This window comes from Dermacentor albipictus, chromosome 2 (assembly GCF_038994185.2).
Source record: "Dermacentor albipictus isolate Rhodes 1998 colony chromosome 2, USDA_Dalb.pri_finalv2, whole genome shotgun sequence".
Lineage (NCBI taxonomy): Eukaryota > Metazoa > Arthropoda > Arachnida > Ixodida > Ixodidae > Dermacentor > Dermacentor albipictus.
In genome coordinates, this window is record NC_091822.1 from 132,313,062 (window position 1) to 132,326,123 (window position 13,062).

Genomic DNA, 13,062 nt, shown 5'->3' on the forward strand with positions numbered 1-13,062 from the left:
CACGAAAGCATAGCGCATATTCACAATCGATGACGCGCTTGTTAGATCAGTGACGCAAAGTCCCAATATCGCTAAGCAAACATTTATTCACAAATTTATTAAAGCACAAGGCTACTTGCAGAGACAGACACGGGAATTAGGATCACGTGCTAAGTCCATCATCGTCGCACAACGCATTTATAACAGAGAAAAAACTATAAAATATGGCACAAAATATATTTCAGACTACGAAGTGCGCGCCACTATTTACACGTCGGAAGCTTTTACTATAATTCTTCCGATAACTAATTAAAGGTGCATATAAACCTCGATGGAAGCTCATATTTGCCATGTTTCCTGGCATCAAAGATTGAGGCGACAATATCAAACGCTTATTAAGACAACAATAACTACTCTGCGTCTGGTCGTACACTTGAATATATAAAGAAACAAACACAACACACCTACAAATACTTATATTAACATACATAACTATTTGATGAAATGGCCTATTAGAAGCGAAACTGAGGTGCAGACGCGCAAGAGACCATGTGAACACGAATGAGCTGGCTTTAACGTCACTCTTCAGGCAAACACGAAGGCTCGAGTTTCCGAATGTCTTCCCGATTAGTCATTATTATAGCAGTAGTGTGTAATTTGTCGTAAAGTAAAGATCTTAAGCCCAGCTATACCTTCAAAATTTAAACTAAATTCACTTTTCATGTGATGAACTATCGATATGCAAAAAGCACCGAGCATAATGCTGCAAAGAAATCCCTTCTGTTTTTTTGAAGGCACTTCAGAAGCAGATAAGGTTGCTGGATATTTGCTCGAGCTCAAACAGTTCCGCTGCCCTAACTAGGCAACCAATCAGCCGAGTTCACCAGAACATTGCAAGATTGTGTCACGTGTCTTTATTAGATGAGAAGTCAGGTTAGTATAGGCAGAAGCATTGGCTAAACGTGTCGAGCATAAGTAGTAGTATTGTGTAGAGGATCGGGAGGAATAATAAAAGAAAGGACTGTTCCGCGAGCTATTTGCCTCAGAGTTAATTCAAAGGATGATGGTATAACTTGCTGATTACAGGCTGCTCTAAATAAGATGCCGAAAATGACTAAGAATACCAAACGTGGACATTTTCAGCTAACAATAACAAAGGGCGTAGCCACAAGGCGTGAACACCAATGCTGATAATATTGGCCAGGCTGTCACGCATCCGAGTGTGTATACTCAAAGGCCAACCAGTAACCCGCTGAACTGCGATCCCTCGTGGATGGTAATATGGTAAGGTGTGCGGTTGTGGAACCACAGCGAAACAACTTGGCCAGCCTGCGACAGTCATGAGAAGAAAAAAAAGCACATAAATGTAAGACTTCGCAGAGCTATGATCTGTACAATTTATAATTAAGGCTGCATATTCAGTAAATCTCAGCTGATGCAAGCTGAACTCAAATGGACATGAACAAGAGAGAGTATTCAGCAAAAATGTGGTCATTAAAAGATGTTCACCATCAACATATCACCATTCTTTACCATTCTTCGCTATGCTAACACTACCATCTGTTTCCGGGCTCGCTTTCTAGACATGGTCAATTTTTTTAATTGTAACTCGAAGTTTGCTTCCCTATGCTTCACGTATGGTTTCCCTTCAGGGCATTCTGCTGCTTCCGGGTTAATGTTAACTTCAACTTTCATGAACCATCCAGAATGCGTATCACTGCAGAACTGATTTGATCGCTCAATGCGCAAATTTCTTTGAAGTCCTCTTTGGAGTTCTCTTTGAACTGCTCTGTGGAGTTCTCGATCAGTTCTTACTCGCGTTGCCATTAGCTAGCCTCCCGGTTAGAGTGTTGACGTGGGCCAGCTGGCACATGTACAAGTATATGAAGGACAGAACACGTTAGAACACAAACAACAAAGGACTAATGATCAGCTCGCATGGAAGAGCGACTGCTCAGAAAAGACGTTGCTCCCAGGTTCAAGCTCCTGTCCACAACTAATTTTTCTGCACCCGCAAAACGATCTTTATACAAAAAAGGCCAAGAGACGGCGAGACGGACGGTGCCTCAGCCCGCTGGATGCCTGCTGCTGGGTAACGTAAGCAGAAAATCCCTTCGAGTGGCAAGAATTTTTGCTAGCTGAAGCCTCCCAATTTCGGGTCCACAAACACCGATAGCCGGAATTCGTCACACCACACTTCCGCAGGTAAGTGCATTTTTAAAGATCTAAATGTTGATACGGCTCGTACGGAGAGTTTTGCATCAATTTAACAATTACAATGAGCCCGCTGAAACTAATGGATTTCTTGTAAATTAATGAATTTTTGTGAATTAGCTAGTGATTTCCACGTACCACCCGTCACTCCGTCTTAACCACCGCCGATGGCATGTCTCCGAACGAACCGCCTTTTTATTTCATAACGGCTATTTTTAAATATCATTTAATGTCTTCATAGAAACACCTAGTATATTGCCACATTAAAGAGCGCTGTCATCAGTACCTGGAATACCTCGAGAATTTGAGTAGGACGATTAGGCTGCGTTCTACAAGATCATCACCAAATGGCAGCACTGTCTTTAGTAGCTTGACGTTATTGAGAACGAGAGCTTTACAATTCGCAAGTGACCAGCAGCGTCTCAACAGTGTTTCCTTAACCTGAATGCCCACCACTTAGTCAGCCTTAAAGAATTGACGTTTACGACCTGCTTAAAGCAAAAAGATGCTTACCTCTATTTAGCGTAACGTTTTTAAAGCAATTCAGGTGACAGGCTGAGTATACAATTGAGAGGGACCACACGCGGGTGGCGTGTGGCCATGGAGCTACGAGAGCCCTAGCATAAAAGATTCGGGTATAGCTAATGCAGAAGCGCGGAAAGAGTGAAAGCATGGGAAGCACTCGCGGGAAACAAACTTGGGATAACAGAAAACACCTATATGATTTGCTGTGCGGACGCACTCACCCGAAGCATCAGGGGCCCGCTGGTTGACAGTGACATGGTGTACTCGCCATCACTGAACTCGCTTGTCGTGCGGAGGGACCTGAAAGAAAGCAGTGAGGTGGAACAGGCGACATGCGAACGTTGCGACAGAACGAAGTAATCGCGCATGTTGTGTTCGACTGCTCCCTGACACCCGGCAAAGGAATGATGACGCGATGCTCGGAGTTTACGCGGATGCGATTGAGAAGCCTCCAAGACACATCCTTATGGTACCCGAATTCTGGGTTTTTACATGCAAAACCCACGATCTCATTATAGGGCAGAAGTGTACTGGGAGAGTTCGGGATTCATTTTGACCACTAGGGGATGTTTTAACTTGCACCCAATGCGCAGCCGTACGTCAATCTATACTAAATAGTTTCAATGGCAACGCAAGAGGTTGTAACGGGTAAACACGAATGCCACTAATGAAAGTGTTTAACCAGACTAGACGTCCAACGGGAGGGGTGCTCTTTTCACATTAACGTGTGAAATTTAAATTCACGTGCCACGTGTAGCCATACCCCAATTCCTTTGTGCTCTGTTGGCCATCCCTCGCGGGTTGACCAGAAAAAATAGGGTGTGCTGCACGCAGGCTTTTCTCTTTCCGACACTCAGGTCGCGGAAAAGTTGAAGTGAAACAGCGAAGCAGCAGTGCCGGCGAACTCAAGAAGAGAAAGGAAGAAAGCAAGGGGAGAGTGTAGGCAGGTAAACCAGAAAGGCGTTCGGTTTGCTACTATGCAACGCAAGTACGGTAAATGTGGCACACAAAGAGCGAAGGGGGAGAGAGTGATCATTTCCTGCACGCGGGAAGGTACACAGGGGCACTATAGATGGTCCCCCCAAAACTTCAAGAACTGAACTAGTGCACGAATAGCGTTTTGTGCCAATGACGGATGTGTTGCCGGTCTTGACATGTTTGGCAACGCCAACTGAACAAATCGACCATTACCTGTCCCCTTTGCCATTAAGATGACCCCGTGGACACCCCACACTTGCTGTAGACTAGCCCAGATACTGCAAGTATCAGAGAGCTTTAGGCCACCGCAGCCCAAGTCGGCATGCAAGGGAAAAAAAAAACGCCCTACAGACATAGCGGAACGGCAACTTCTATCGCACGCTCGACTCTTACATATGGGAGGCCTGCTCTAAACAGTTGAGAGTGTCGAAGTTCTTACCCGCCCCCTCCCCTTTCACACGCCTTGCTACTACTCAGTCACTAAATTCGCTTTTACTACTATACTAACTAGTAAAATAACCGGACGTTTCTTCTCAAATTATTGCTCACGACTGCATCACGCCACTCGCGATACTCACAGGTTCTTCTGGCACCTCGCGTTGACGCACACGATCAGCGATGCATCGTTGGCGGAAGTTTCGAGTTGCTTGCGCAAAGCCCTTGCCGACACCGGCCGGCTCGTGAACGCCGTGGCGAAGAAGAGGTAGAGGCCACTCATGGGAGCCCGGAACATGCCCCGGGTAGCGTTCAGACCCGAGCCCCGCTCGAAGCTGCCCTCCGCGAACGGCTGCAACAACGGACGTTGAACATTGAAATACGTAAAAGTGCACTTGCGTACTTCCAACTTCGCTAAGCTGTTTTGAAATGTAGAACAGGGGAAAAAAAATAAAACTGTACACATACGTAACGAATGAAAAGTCCGCGCATTCAGATTAGTGCGCGCGCGTACGACTGTCATCTTTAGGAAATACAAGGCGTGAGCCCCTGGCTGATAGCCTCGTCTGAGATCAGTGGCACGGTGCCGCCGTGTCGCGGCGACATGCGAAAACAAAAGGAGAGAGTGGTGCCGTTCCTTGTACAGTCTGCACCGCTTCTCACAGGTTTCCTTCTCTCTCTGCTGATACTGCTCGCGAGCGCAGAAGAACGAAATTTTCTAAGTGCGATAAGGCGACCATGCTATACTTGTCATACTCGACGCTTACTGCTATTGCTTGCGAAGCTGCGATTCGTACAGTGCGTCAACATCGGATTTGAATAAAACCGATCTTGCTCTCGGGCGTGCTAGAAGAGAGATTAACATTCTTTTTAAAGATCGACTTGGGAGGTGGTGGTGGTGGTGGTGGTGATGTTGAAGCAGGCGGGGTTAGCCTGGCATACATAGCCGGCAATTGTTCCGCCTGATCCTCCTTCGAGTTGAGATCAGGGGTGTGTCACCAGCTGTCGATGAGCCCCGTGTCTTGCAGGAAGGCTATCAGCAGTCGTTGCGCTCTCTTCCTGAATGCCGCGGGCCCTCCGGGGAAAACAACGTCCTCAAAGGTCCTGTGCGTGAGACCGCTTTTTTGTAGCTTGTCGACCATCGCTTTTCTCCCTGTGTCAAACTGCGGGCATGGGAAAATGAAATGTTCGATGTCGCCAATGTCACCACAGAAAACACAGAGTGGGGAAGCGCGAAGCCCAGTCTTGAATCGACTTGGGAGTGCAAGCAGAAGAATTTAATGTCCGCGTCACGGTACTGGGCAACATGCGGACGAAAAGTTGGGTGCCTCGTAGCCAGCGCGTCTAGCCTGTTTGACGTCGAGGCACCCTAACGACGAGGCTATGTGCCAGCGGCTCGCGTGTCCACTTTCATAAATATGACGATGGTACCATATAGGTGAGTCCATTCTTGCTCAAGTAAAATGACGCAAGGACAAGACGTGTCACCGCAAGGGCTACACTTAAAACTGATTTCTTACAGAAAACCAAATCTACAACAAAATGCGCACGCGCACAAGTTGAATACGGCAAAGAAAAATTCATCTCGTTTCCAAATAGACACAGAAATATTGCTGACACAACCCTGTCCGTTTTGGTCTTCTTCGTGTCGCTTTTATTTTTCGTTACAATGGCTTCGCCAAGTATCCAGCACTGATGTGCTAAGAACAAGTTATTTTGACGTGAAATCTAGTTTTTCCGTGTCCCTTTCCAAGCAGGGCCCTGAACAGCTGTACAGCTATACAAGAAGCGCCGATTTGATTTTTTTTTTATAAAATTAAAATTCAAGTCTGGGGTTTTATGAGGGAAAACTACGGTATGATTGTAAGGCGCGCCGTATATATAGTTAGGGATTCCGGATTAATTTCGACCACCCCGGGTGTTCTGACTTGCACCCAATGCATGGTGCACGGGCATATTTGTATTTGTTTTGCCCAAATAAAGAACTCGAGATATCTTGCAGTTCGCCCAGAACGAGATGCGGCTGCCGAGGCTGGGATTCCATGCCACGCCCTCGGGCTCAGCACCGCAACGCCATAGCCACTCCGCCACAATAATAATAATAATTGGGGTTTTACGTGCCAAAACCACTTTCTGATTATGAGGCACGCCGTAGTGGAGGACTCCGGAAATTTTGACCACCTGGGGTTCTTTGACGTGCACCTAAATCTAAGCACACGGGTGTTTTCGCATTTCGCCCCCATCGAAATGCGGCCGCCGTGGCCGGGATTCGATCCCGCGACCTCGTGCTCAGCAGCCCAACACCATAGCCACTGAGCAACCACGGCGGGTACTACGCCACAACGGCGGGTAATTCTTTCTTTATTATTTATAGCAATCAACTGTTCCTAAAAGTCACTAAGCCGAACTGCTTCATTTACTCTATATAAGCTGTTCGCAGTCGTGGGCAAATGTGCATGTAGTTAATTAAGGAATGTTTTGCCAACAATTATTTGCGTGAAAAAAAGAGGTTGAGCTAGATTACTAGATCACATTCCTGTAATTACCTATAGATAACCCTTGCGAGCTTTTAAGAGTTGGATATCTATGCAAATAACGAAAAAACCAAGGTTACACAAAAGATAAACCACCATAATTTTTTTTTTGCTTCAGCTTGCAGGGAGGTCTCATACATAAAAAGCAGCCTGCAGAGGCTAATTTATTTTATATTGGTAAATAATAGTTACATTTTATTTAAAGGCCATTGAAAACTGTATTTGAAATCTTTTGTGGGCATTTCCTGCGCGTATACAACTAGTTACGATCGATGCTAAATATGAAAGGAATTTCCGCAGAACTGACGTGCTTACTTAAACCTACTAGTTTCACGTCAGCATAATTAGTAGGGTGTCTTCATAACCGACAGCCGCAGAGAGAGACTCCAACCTACATTTTCTATGCATGAAACATTGCCGATGCTGTTGCGACTGTTCTGTCTTTCCTTTTTCTGTTATGTTTCGTCAGCATAATTTTTTCTATACCCAAAAACATTAGAACTCCTCAACAGCACACTAAAAGAAAAAAGAAACGAAGAAAAAATTATTTAGGTCCCATGCACTGTGGGGATCGATGTCATGCAAAGCATATTACAAGTAGCTGGTTACCTAGCATCGTATGCGCCCTGGCGGCGTAGTGGCTTTGGCGCGGCTGCCGGATTTCGATGGCGCCATACAAAGACAACACCTGTTTACCGCGCATTCGGCGCACGTTAAGGAAGCCCAGGTGGTCGAAATAATCCTAAGACCCCCACAACGACGTGCCTCGCAATCACGTGGTGGTTATGGCACGCGATACCTCACAATTTTTTATGTATCTTTATCTAGTGTGACTTGCGATTCGGCAAGGCGTTACCGGATGGACCAACCTATTTTTGTCAGGTAAGTACTTGTGTGTGTAGCGGGTGCATGTTTGCATTTGACAGAATGGCTAGGTGGCGCTGGGATGATGTGTTATGTCTTTTTTTTTGTACTCCGGTAACCTGGAGAAGACTGCAGGCTGGAACCTACCCGCATGAACACTGCTGCACGCCATATATCCGGGCACCTACGGGCGGGACTGCAAGTTCTGTCCGCCGGACACTCTCAACACCTTGCGCCATATTGTGCTGGAGTGCAGGAATAACCGCGAAGTACCACCATCATCATCACCAACAGGCGATAACATGCAGGAAGTAGCGGATTCAGAGGAAGAATCGGAAGACCAGGGGGAGGCTCTGCTGCTGACGCGAAACCCTGACGACTAGCTACGGTTGGCGAGCAGCGCTCGGGCGGCGGCAGCGAGCCATGGCTACCTGGACTGAGGAGGACACCCACCTGTGGGCTCAAGAAGTCTGGTCTGGCAATAAGCTTTATCTCTCTCTCTCTCTCTCTCTCTCTCTCTCTCCGGTAACAAAACGTCACGTCCTTTCCGTTACGCCCTGGGTCGATGCCGAATGCGGTGCGAGGTCACATACCATCTACTTAGCGATAGCTGTAACGAGGAACGGACTCGGGAATGTGGGCCTATCCCGAAGGAGGCGCATCCTAACCAAGCGTCTCTCAAAGCGCAGGCTGTCACGGAGGATGAGAGAGCGAAACTGGCACACTCTCGCTTTTATAAGGAACTTGTTAAAGCGAAGCTGTTTAAGTCTAGGGTTCCGCGAAATGTTCATGTTGCGATGCGAGCAAAAGCTGTCATCATTGGCAATGCCTCGTGCCACTGCTCGAGCGTCCGTCGTCGTCGTCATCTTTTTATTTCACAGCTAGCTCAGTTGCTGCTCATCGTGCCAGCGTTCCCATACTGCCCCTCCCTCTGCGAAGGCGCTGACGGCACTGGCCGACTGCCAGTCGATGCGGTGATTTCGGTCTCAAATTCTCAATTGGCATGCAAATTATCGATATATCGAGAAATGAAAACACGAATGTATATAACAAACGAATATAACGAATGCATGACACGAATGAACGCGAACGTATAAAAATAAATGTGTGTGCGTACCTTTCGTCACGGTGACCACCGATCAAGACAATAAATTTGTTCGTACCTTTGTTCAAAATTTTGTGTCACCTCTGTGTCGTGCGCCACACAGCTTCGCTGGTCATCAACTGATACTGTGCGATATGGTGCACGCGGTTCGGGAAACAAGGAATTCCAGGAGAGAAGGAAACCGCGGATGAGACGCAAATCTCTTGCAAGTTCGCTTTTGTAAGTAAATTAACAAACGCTTCGTTATAAATCCCGGCAGTCTGAAAGTCTACAATAGCGGAATCGCAAATACATCAGTCGCACCGCGAGCATTGGCTTTGTATTGCTGAACAAACTTACACACTGAAGCATCCTGCGCTACTAGTTCCCCGTTATGCGATATTTATGACGACGTCTGGTCGCGCATACTTAGTGATTAAGTAAAGAACCAATCCCACTGCAATCCCAAGTAAATCCTAACTCAGTCTAGCAATTCTTTTAGTGCAGAGGAATGGTCGTAATGCGCGAAGACAGGGCGAAATCCGCGTGTCATCGTCGTCCTTCTGCTTGGGCAAAACATTCGAAATCAAATTGGCGAGAAGTGGCAGATGAAGATTACAGAAAAGATGCACTAGCGATTATAGCAACTCGTAAGCAAAATCCAATTGAATATACATATCGCGTGGGTCAGCATTCATGCGTTGGCCTCGGTTTCTAAGTTTAGGTATTAAAGCATCTTCATAACATCAGACTTCAAGATGAACAAGAATTCTTTATACCTTTATACCGAAAAGAAAGCAATGTGGAAATTCAGGTACTCGGGAAGAGCACTTCGAAATTCGACTCGCGAAATCAGATTATTGGCGTATGAAGCTTTCCCAAGGTCCCCTTAAAGTATGCATCAGTGATTTCGGATGCCTACGCAGCAGCTGATAGTATAAAGATTGAAATGGGGCAAAGAATGGCCATAAGATTCGTCTACAGCTCCTGTAGTGCTCACGTATCACCAAGCGCATTTCAATACCGAAATTTTGCGTTTACGTCGAGAACCTGAGTGGCCGAAATATTCATGCTCACTCCATCATGACCAACTAGGCATACCGAAAAGTAATTGCATAGAATCGCTTGCTGGAGGCCACACTAGATCATGTAACGCAAAAAAAAGAAAACTTAACAAATAATTTTCAAAGGAACAGAGCTATTCAAGAATACGGTCCTCCCTCGAACTATCCGCCTGTGCAACCATCTGCCTGCAAGCGCGCATTTGATTCCGCGATGGTACAATCATATCATGTCTGCAATTAAACAAAAGTGAAACTCGATACCACTTTCCTTGCCCAAATTTTGTGGACCATGCGCGCTTTTCGTACCATCGCATTATCCTGTTCAGCTATCGCAGCCAATGACAAGCATATCCAGTGCAATAATGGCAGCTTCCTGCTCTTCTTTATCTACAGATCACGTCACCGTGTTAAGTTCTCGCTGATTTTCTTGTTTTTTTTTTCTGGATGCAGCGCATTGTACGTGTAACTGTGTAGCGGCCCCAGAAAGATGCTAAATATGCGTCGCTTCTCTTTGTTTTCTCCATTTTCGTGGCCTTTCGGTATCATTAGGCTGTTTCTAGTTGTTTTGTATGTTTACTTCCTTAACTTATGTTAGCGCATATGTATGTCCACATATATTTACCCACTCCTTGTTAAGGTATCTTCAGAGACTAGCTTTAACCTGGAAATAAATAAATAAATAAATAATGTATTGATCTTGTCTAATATTATTAAAGATTCTTTATGAAGAAATAAACGTAATAGAATTTCAAAAAAATGCAGACCGATGTAGTCTAGACTGATTAAAGTTTTTACCTCAGAGCATTTCTTTAACCCTATGTCCTGAATTACTTCTCGAGAGGAAAACAAACATTTGAAGTGCAGTTTGAAATACATTTAAACTAAAGAAAATGTGAAAGAGGCGTCTAGCATGAAAGTATACGTGCATATCCACACGTCTTTCACTGAACAAACTCCGACTTGGCAAGCGAGCCATCTCGTATCTTACGGCAGCCTGTAAATTGTTTTTGCCCCTTAATGAATGCCGCCGCCTGAGCTTCTTCGGGTGTTTACCCTCGTTGGAAACACCGTGTTCAGAGTATTTCTTTCCGAGTCAGACGTGTTGACGTCCAACACGTCTGTAATTGTTGGGTGTGCATGCCGTCAAAATCATAAATTCTCTCACTTACACGTCCCTTTCGGACTTAGGAGCTCAGATTCCGATATGCCCAAAAATCGCGACAACAGGCTAAAAGACAGGAGTGGTATGGCGCCCGCCCAAGCGAATGCGCGGAACTGCAGGCTTGCGCGCAAATCGGCACACACCCTGTGGAACGGTTGCAGGCGCAGCTCCTTGCCCTTGCGTGCTCGAATCTCTTGCGAGAGCTCCCAGAAGAAGCCCGACTGAGATCGGGGCAGCAGGCTGGCGCGGTCGATCTCCACCAGCGGAGGCAGCCACGGCAGCAGAGAGTCGCTCACATTCGCACCGCCGGTCAAGGGCATGGAGCAATTCGTCGAGTTCTTGCACTGGACGACAGAGGAAAAAAAGGTCGCTTGTTTCATTTGCCGAGATATTTCTACGGACCTCGCAACGAGAGCAAGTCAAGCTGGATTAACAGGATCGCACGGATCGATTATTTTAGTCTGCAGGCGAGCATGGCGTGGCTGACGTACAGAACTAAACACGCCGCTGTAGTGGTTCCTCGACAGCGTCATCGTCATGGGCGTATTGGGCGGCGGCAAGCCGCGTAATGCTGGTCCACGGACTGAATGAGCGATCCGCTTCGTGGTGTGAACCCAGATTAAGGAATGAAGCTGGATTCAGATGATTATTGAAAAAGTACGCTGAATTATCGAAATGGATTATCAAACATAAGTTTATCAAAACAGTGCAAAAGCACGAAACAGAAGGAAAGAAAGAAGGAAAAAGAAAGGAACGCGAGGATGAGGGGAGAAGGTACGCTTATTCGTTTGCTTATGGTCACTTACTCTGCTTCTTGCTCTTGTTGCCTTCTTTCCTTCTTTTCCCCTCTCCTTCGTATTTGCAGTGTTTCTATAGCCTCCCTCAACGGGCTAATTACGTCTAGTTAGGCACAGTTTTTAATCAACGTGCAGTGTGGGGCGCTGATTTTGTCTCTGTCTACGCTTGATGATGCTCATAATGATTTCTGTTGGCATTCCCTTCGAAACGGGGCGGCCACAACCTAGCTTGCTTGAGCCAATTAGGTTTTACTGCGTATACCTCAGTCTAGCATTGTGTGCGATGTGCCGTGTTAACGGAACTTATACTGCTGTCCTTGGAATGCTTATGAGAAGAATCGGGCCAAGCCGGATCGAAAGTCGACGCCATCAACGTCACACCCTGGCCGCCGTTTCTCGCAGCCTGCCACCATCAACCCGACACCCGATTTTAGCTCTATAGACAGGTGGCCGAAATCATACAATATTGTTCTCTCTCTCTCTCTCTCTCTCTCTCTCTCTCTCTTCATTAAATCCCACTCCCAGCATTTCTGGGAGGTCGACAATATAGGTGTCCCCACGTCCTCAATGACGAAACAGTTATCGTGCTGCCTTGACCCGTATCACCTTGGTGCTAGAATAGGGAGCTTTTGAAACAGCACTGTCACGCCGCTTTCGCTGCCGGAAAGCTCAAGCTCCTCTGTGCGCCTTTTGTTTTCTTTTGTACTTTCCGCGTTCTCTTGTGCTCCTCGCCGCTAGCATTACCCCTAACTTGACGTCCTCCATTTATAAAATTTCTTACTCTCAACTGCTGCAGCCGCGAGACTGCGCCGCATTCAATAGGCGCTTCCCGCGTTTCTAAATTGACGCTCATTGCACAGTACTAGTACTCGTAGGCGCGTCTGCTAGGGAGATTTTTCTGCTCGATTATATGGGAGGCAGACAGGTCGGCCTGAGATAATTTGCTACCGAAGTACAGAAATGACTCGCGGTGTACACGATGAATTGGTCAGGCTATACAAAATGATTTTCTCTCATGAGGAGAGAGAGAGAGAGTGTGTGTGTGATTGTGAGGAGGAAGATGGGCTATTTTTGCAGCCCCTTAGGGTGCTCGACTCAGCGCCTTGGTGAAAGGGGGGGGGAGACATAAAGAAGAAAGAAGAAGAGAAGAGAGAGAAGGTCGAGGCGATTTCAGAGCCCGGTTTCGTTAGGTGCCGCTGTCAGCGGTGGCCATGCGGCTCATTCGCAGTTTACACGACGCACAACCTTCGGCTTTGCGTAGAGAAGATGAGAGGACTGCCATTGGAACGCGGCTGCAGACGCTAAGTTGCATTCATGCGTGCTCCGGGACCTCATTAAGCTCCAGAATCAACAATTTAAACCGCGTTCCACACATTTCCAAGGGTTGTTCAGGAGCTCACTCGGCAAAAGGCTTGCCTCTTCGAGG

The 13,062-nt window shown here is 46.6% G+C and overlaps 2 protein-coding genes across 2 annotated transcripts in view; both read right to left on the reverse strand.

Moving 5' to 3' along the window:
- Positions 1-66: 66 nt before the first annotated feature.
- Positions 67-4,758, reverse strand: LOC135917843 (erythroferrone-like). Its single transcript, XM_065451441.1, has 4 exons — positions 4,600-4,758; positions 4,275-4,483; positions 2,940-3,018; positions 67-1,308 (listed from the first exon to the last, which is right to left on the reverse strand). The coding sequence occupies exons 1-4, from the start codon at positions 4,621-4,623 to the stop codon at positions 1,210-1,212; spliced, it is 411 nt and encodes a 136-aa protein (XP_065307513.1). The 5' UTR covers positions 4,624-4,758; the 3' UTR covers positions 67-1,209.
- A 2,402-nt stretch (positions 4,759-7,160) lies between these two features.
- The window catches only part of LOC135918862 (adipolin-like), a 22,754-nt gene continuing 16,852 nt past the window's right edge, over positions 7,161-13,062 (reverse strand). Inside the window, exons 5-6 of the mRNA XM_065452541.2 lie at positions 10,983-11,183; positions 7,161-7,181 (exon numbers count right to left, since the gene is read on the reverse strand). Coding sequence (XP_065308613.2) covers positions 7,161-7,181; positions 10,983-11,183 — 222 coding nt within the window. The remainder of the gene's footprint in view (positions 7,182-10,982; positions 11,184-13,062) is intronic.

Bases quoted from the DNA above. Each gene is read 5' to 3' on its own strand.
- LOC135917843 (XM_065451441.1), bottom strand. From the start codon at position 4,623: ATGCGCGGACTTTTCATTCGTTAC. The intron at 4,484-4,599 runs GTATGTGTACAG...CCGTTGTTGCAG, and splicing joins GCGGACTTTTCATTCGTTAC to CCGTTCGCGGAGGGCAGCTT. The intron at 3,019-4,274 runs GTGAGTATCGCG...GCTTTCTTTCAG, and splicing joins GCGAGGTGCCAGAAGAACCT to GTCCCTCCGCACGACAAGCG.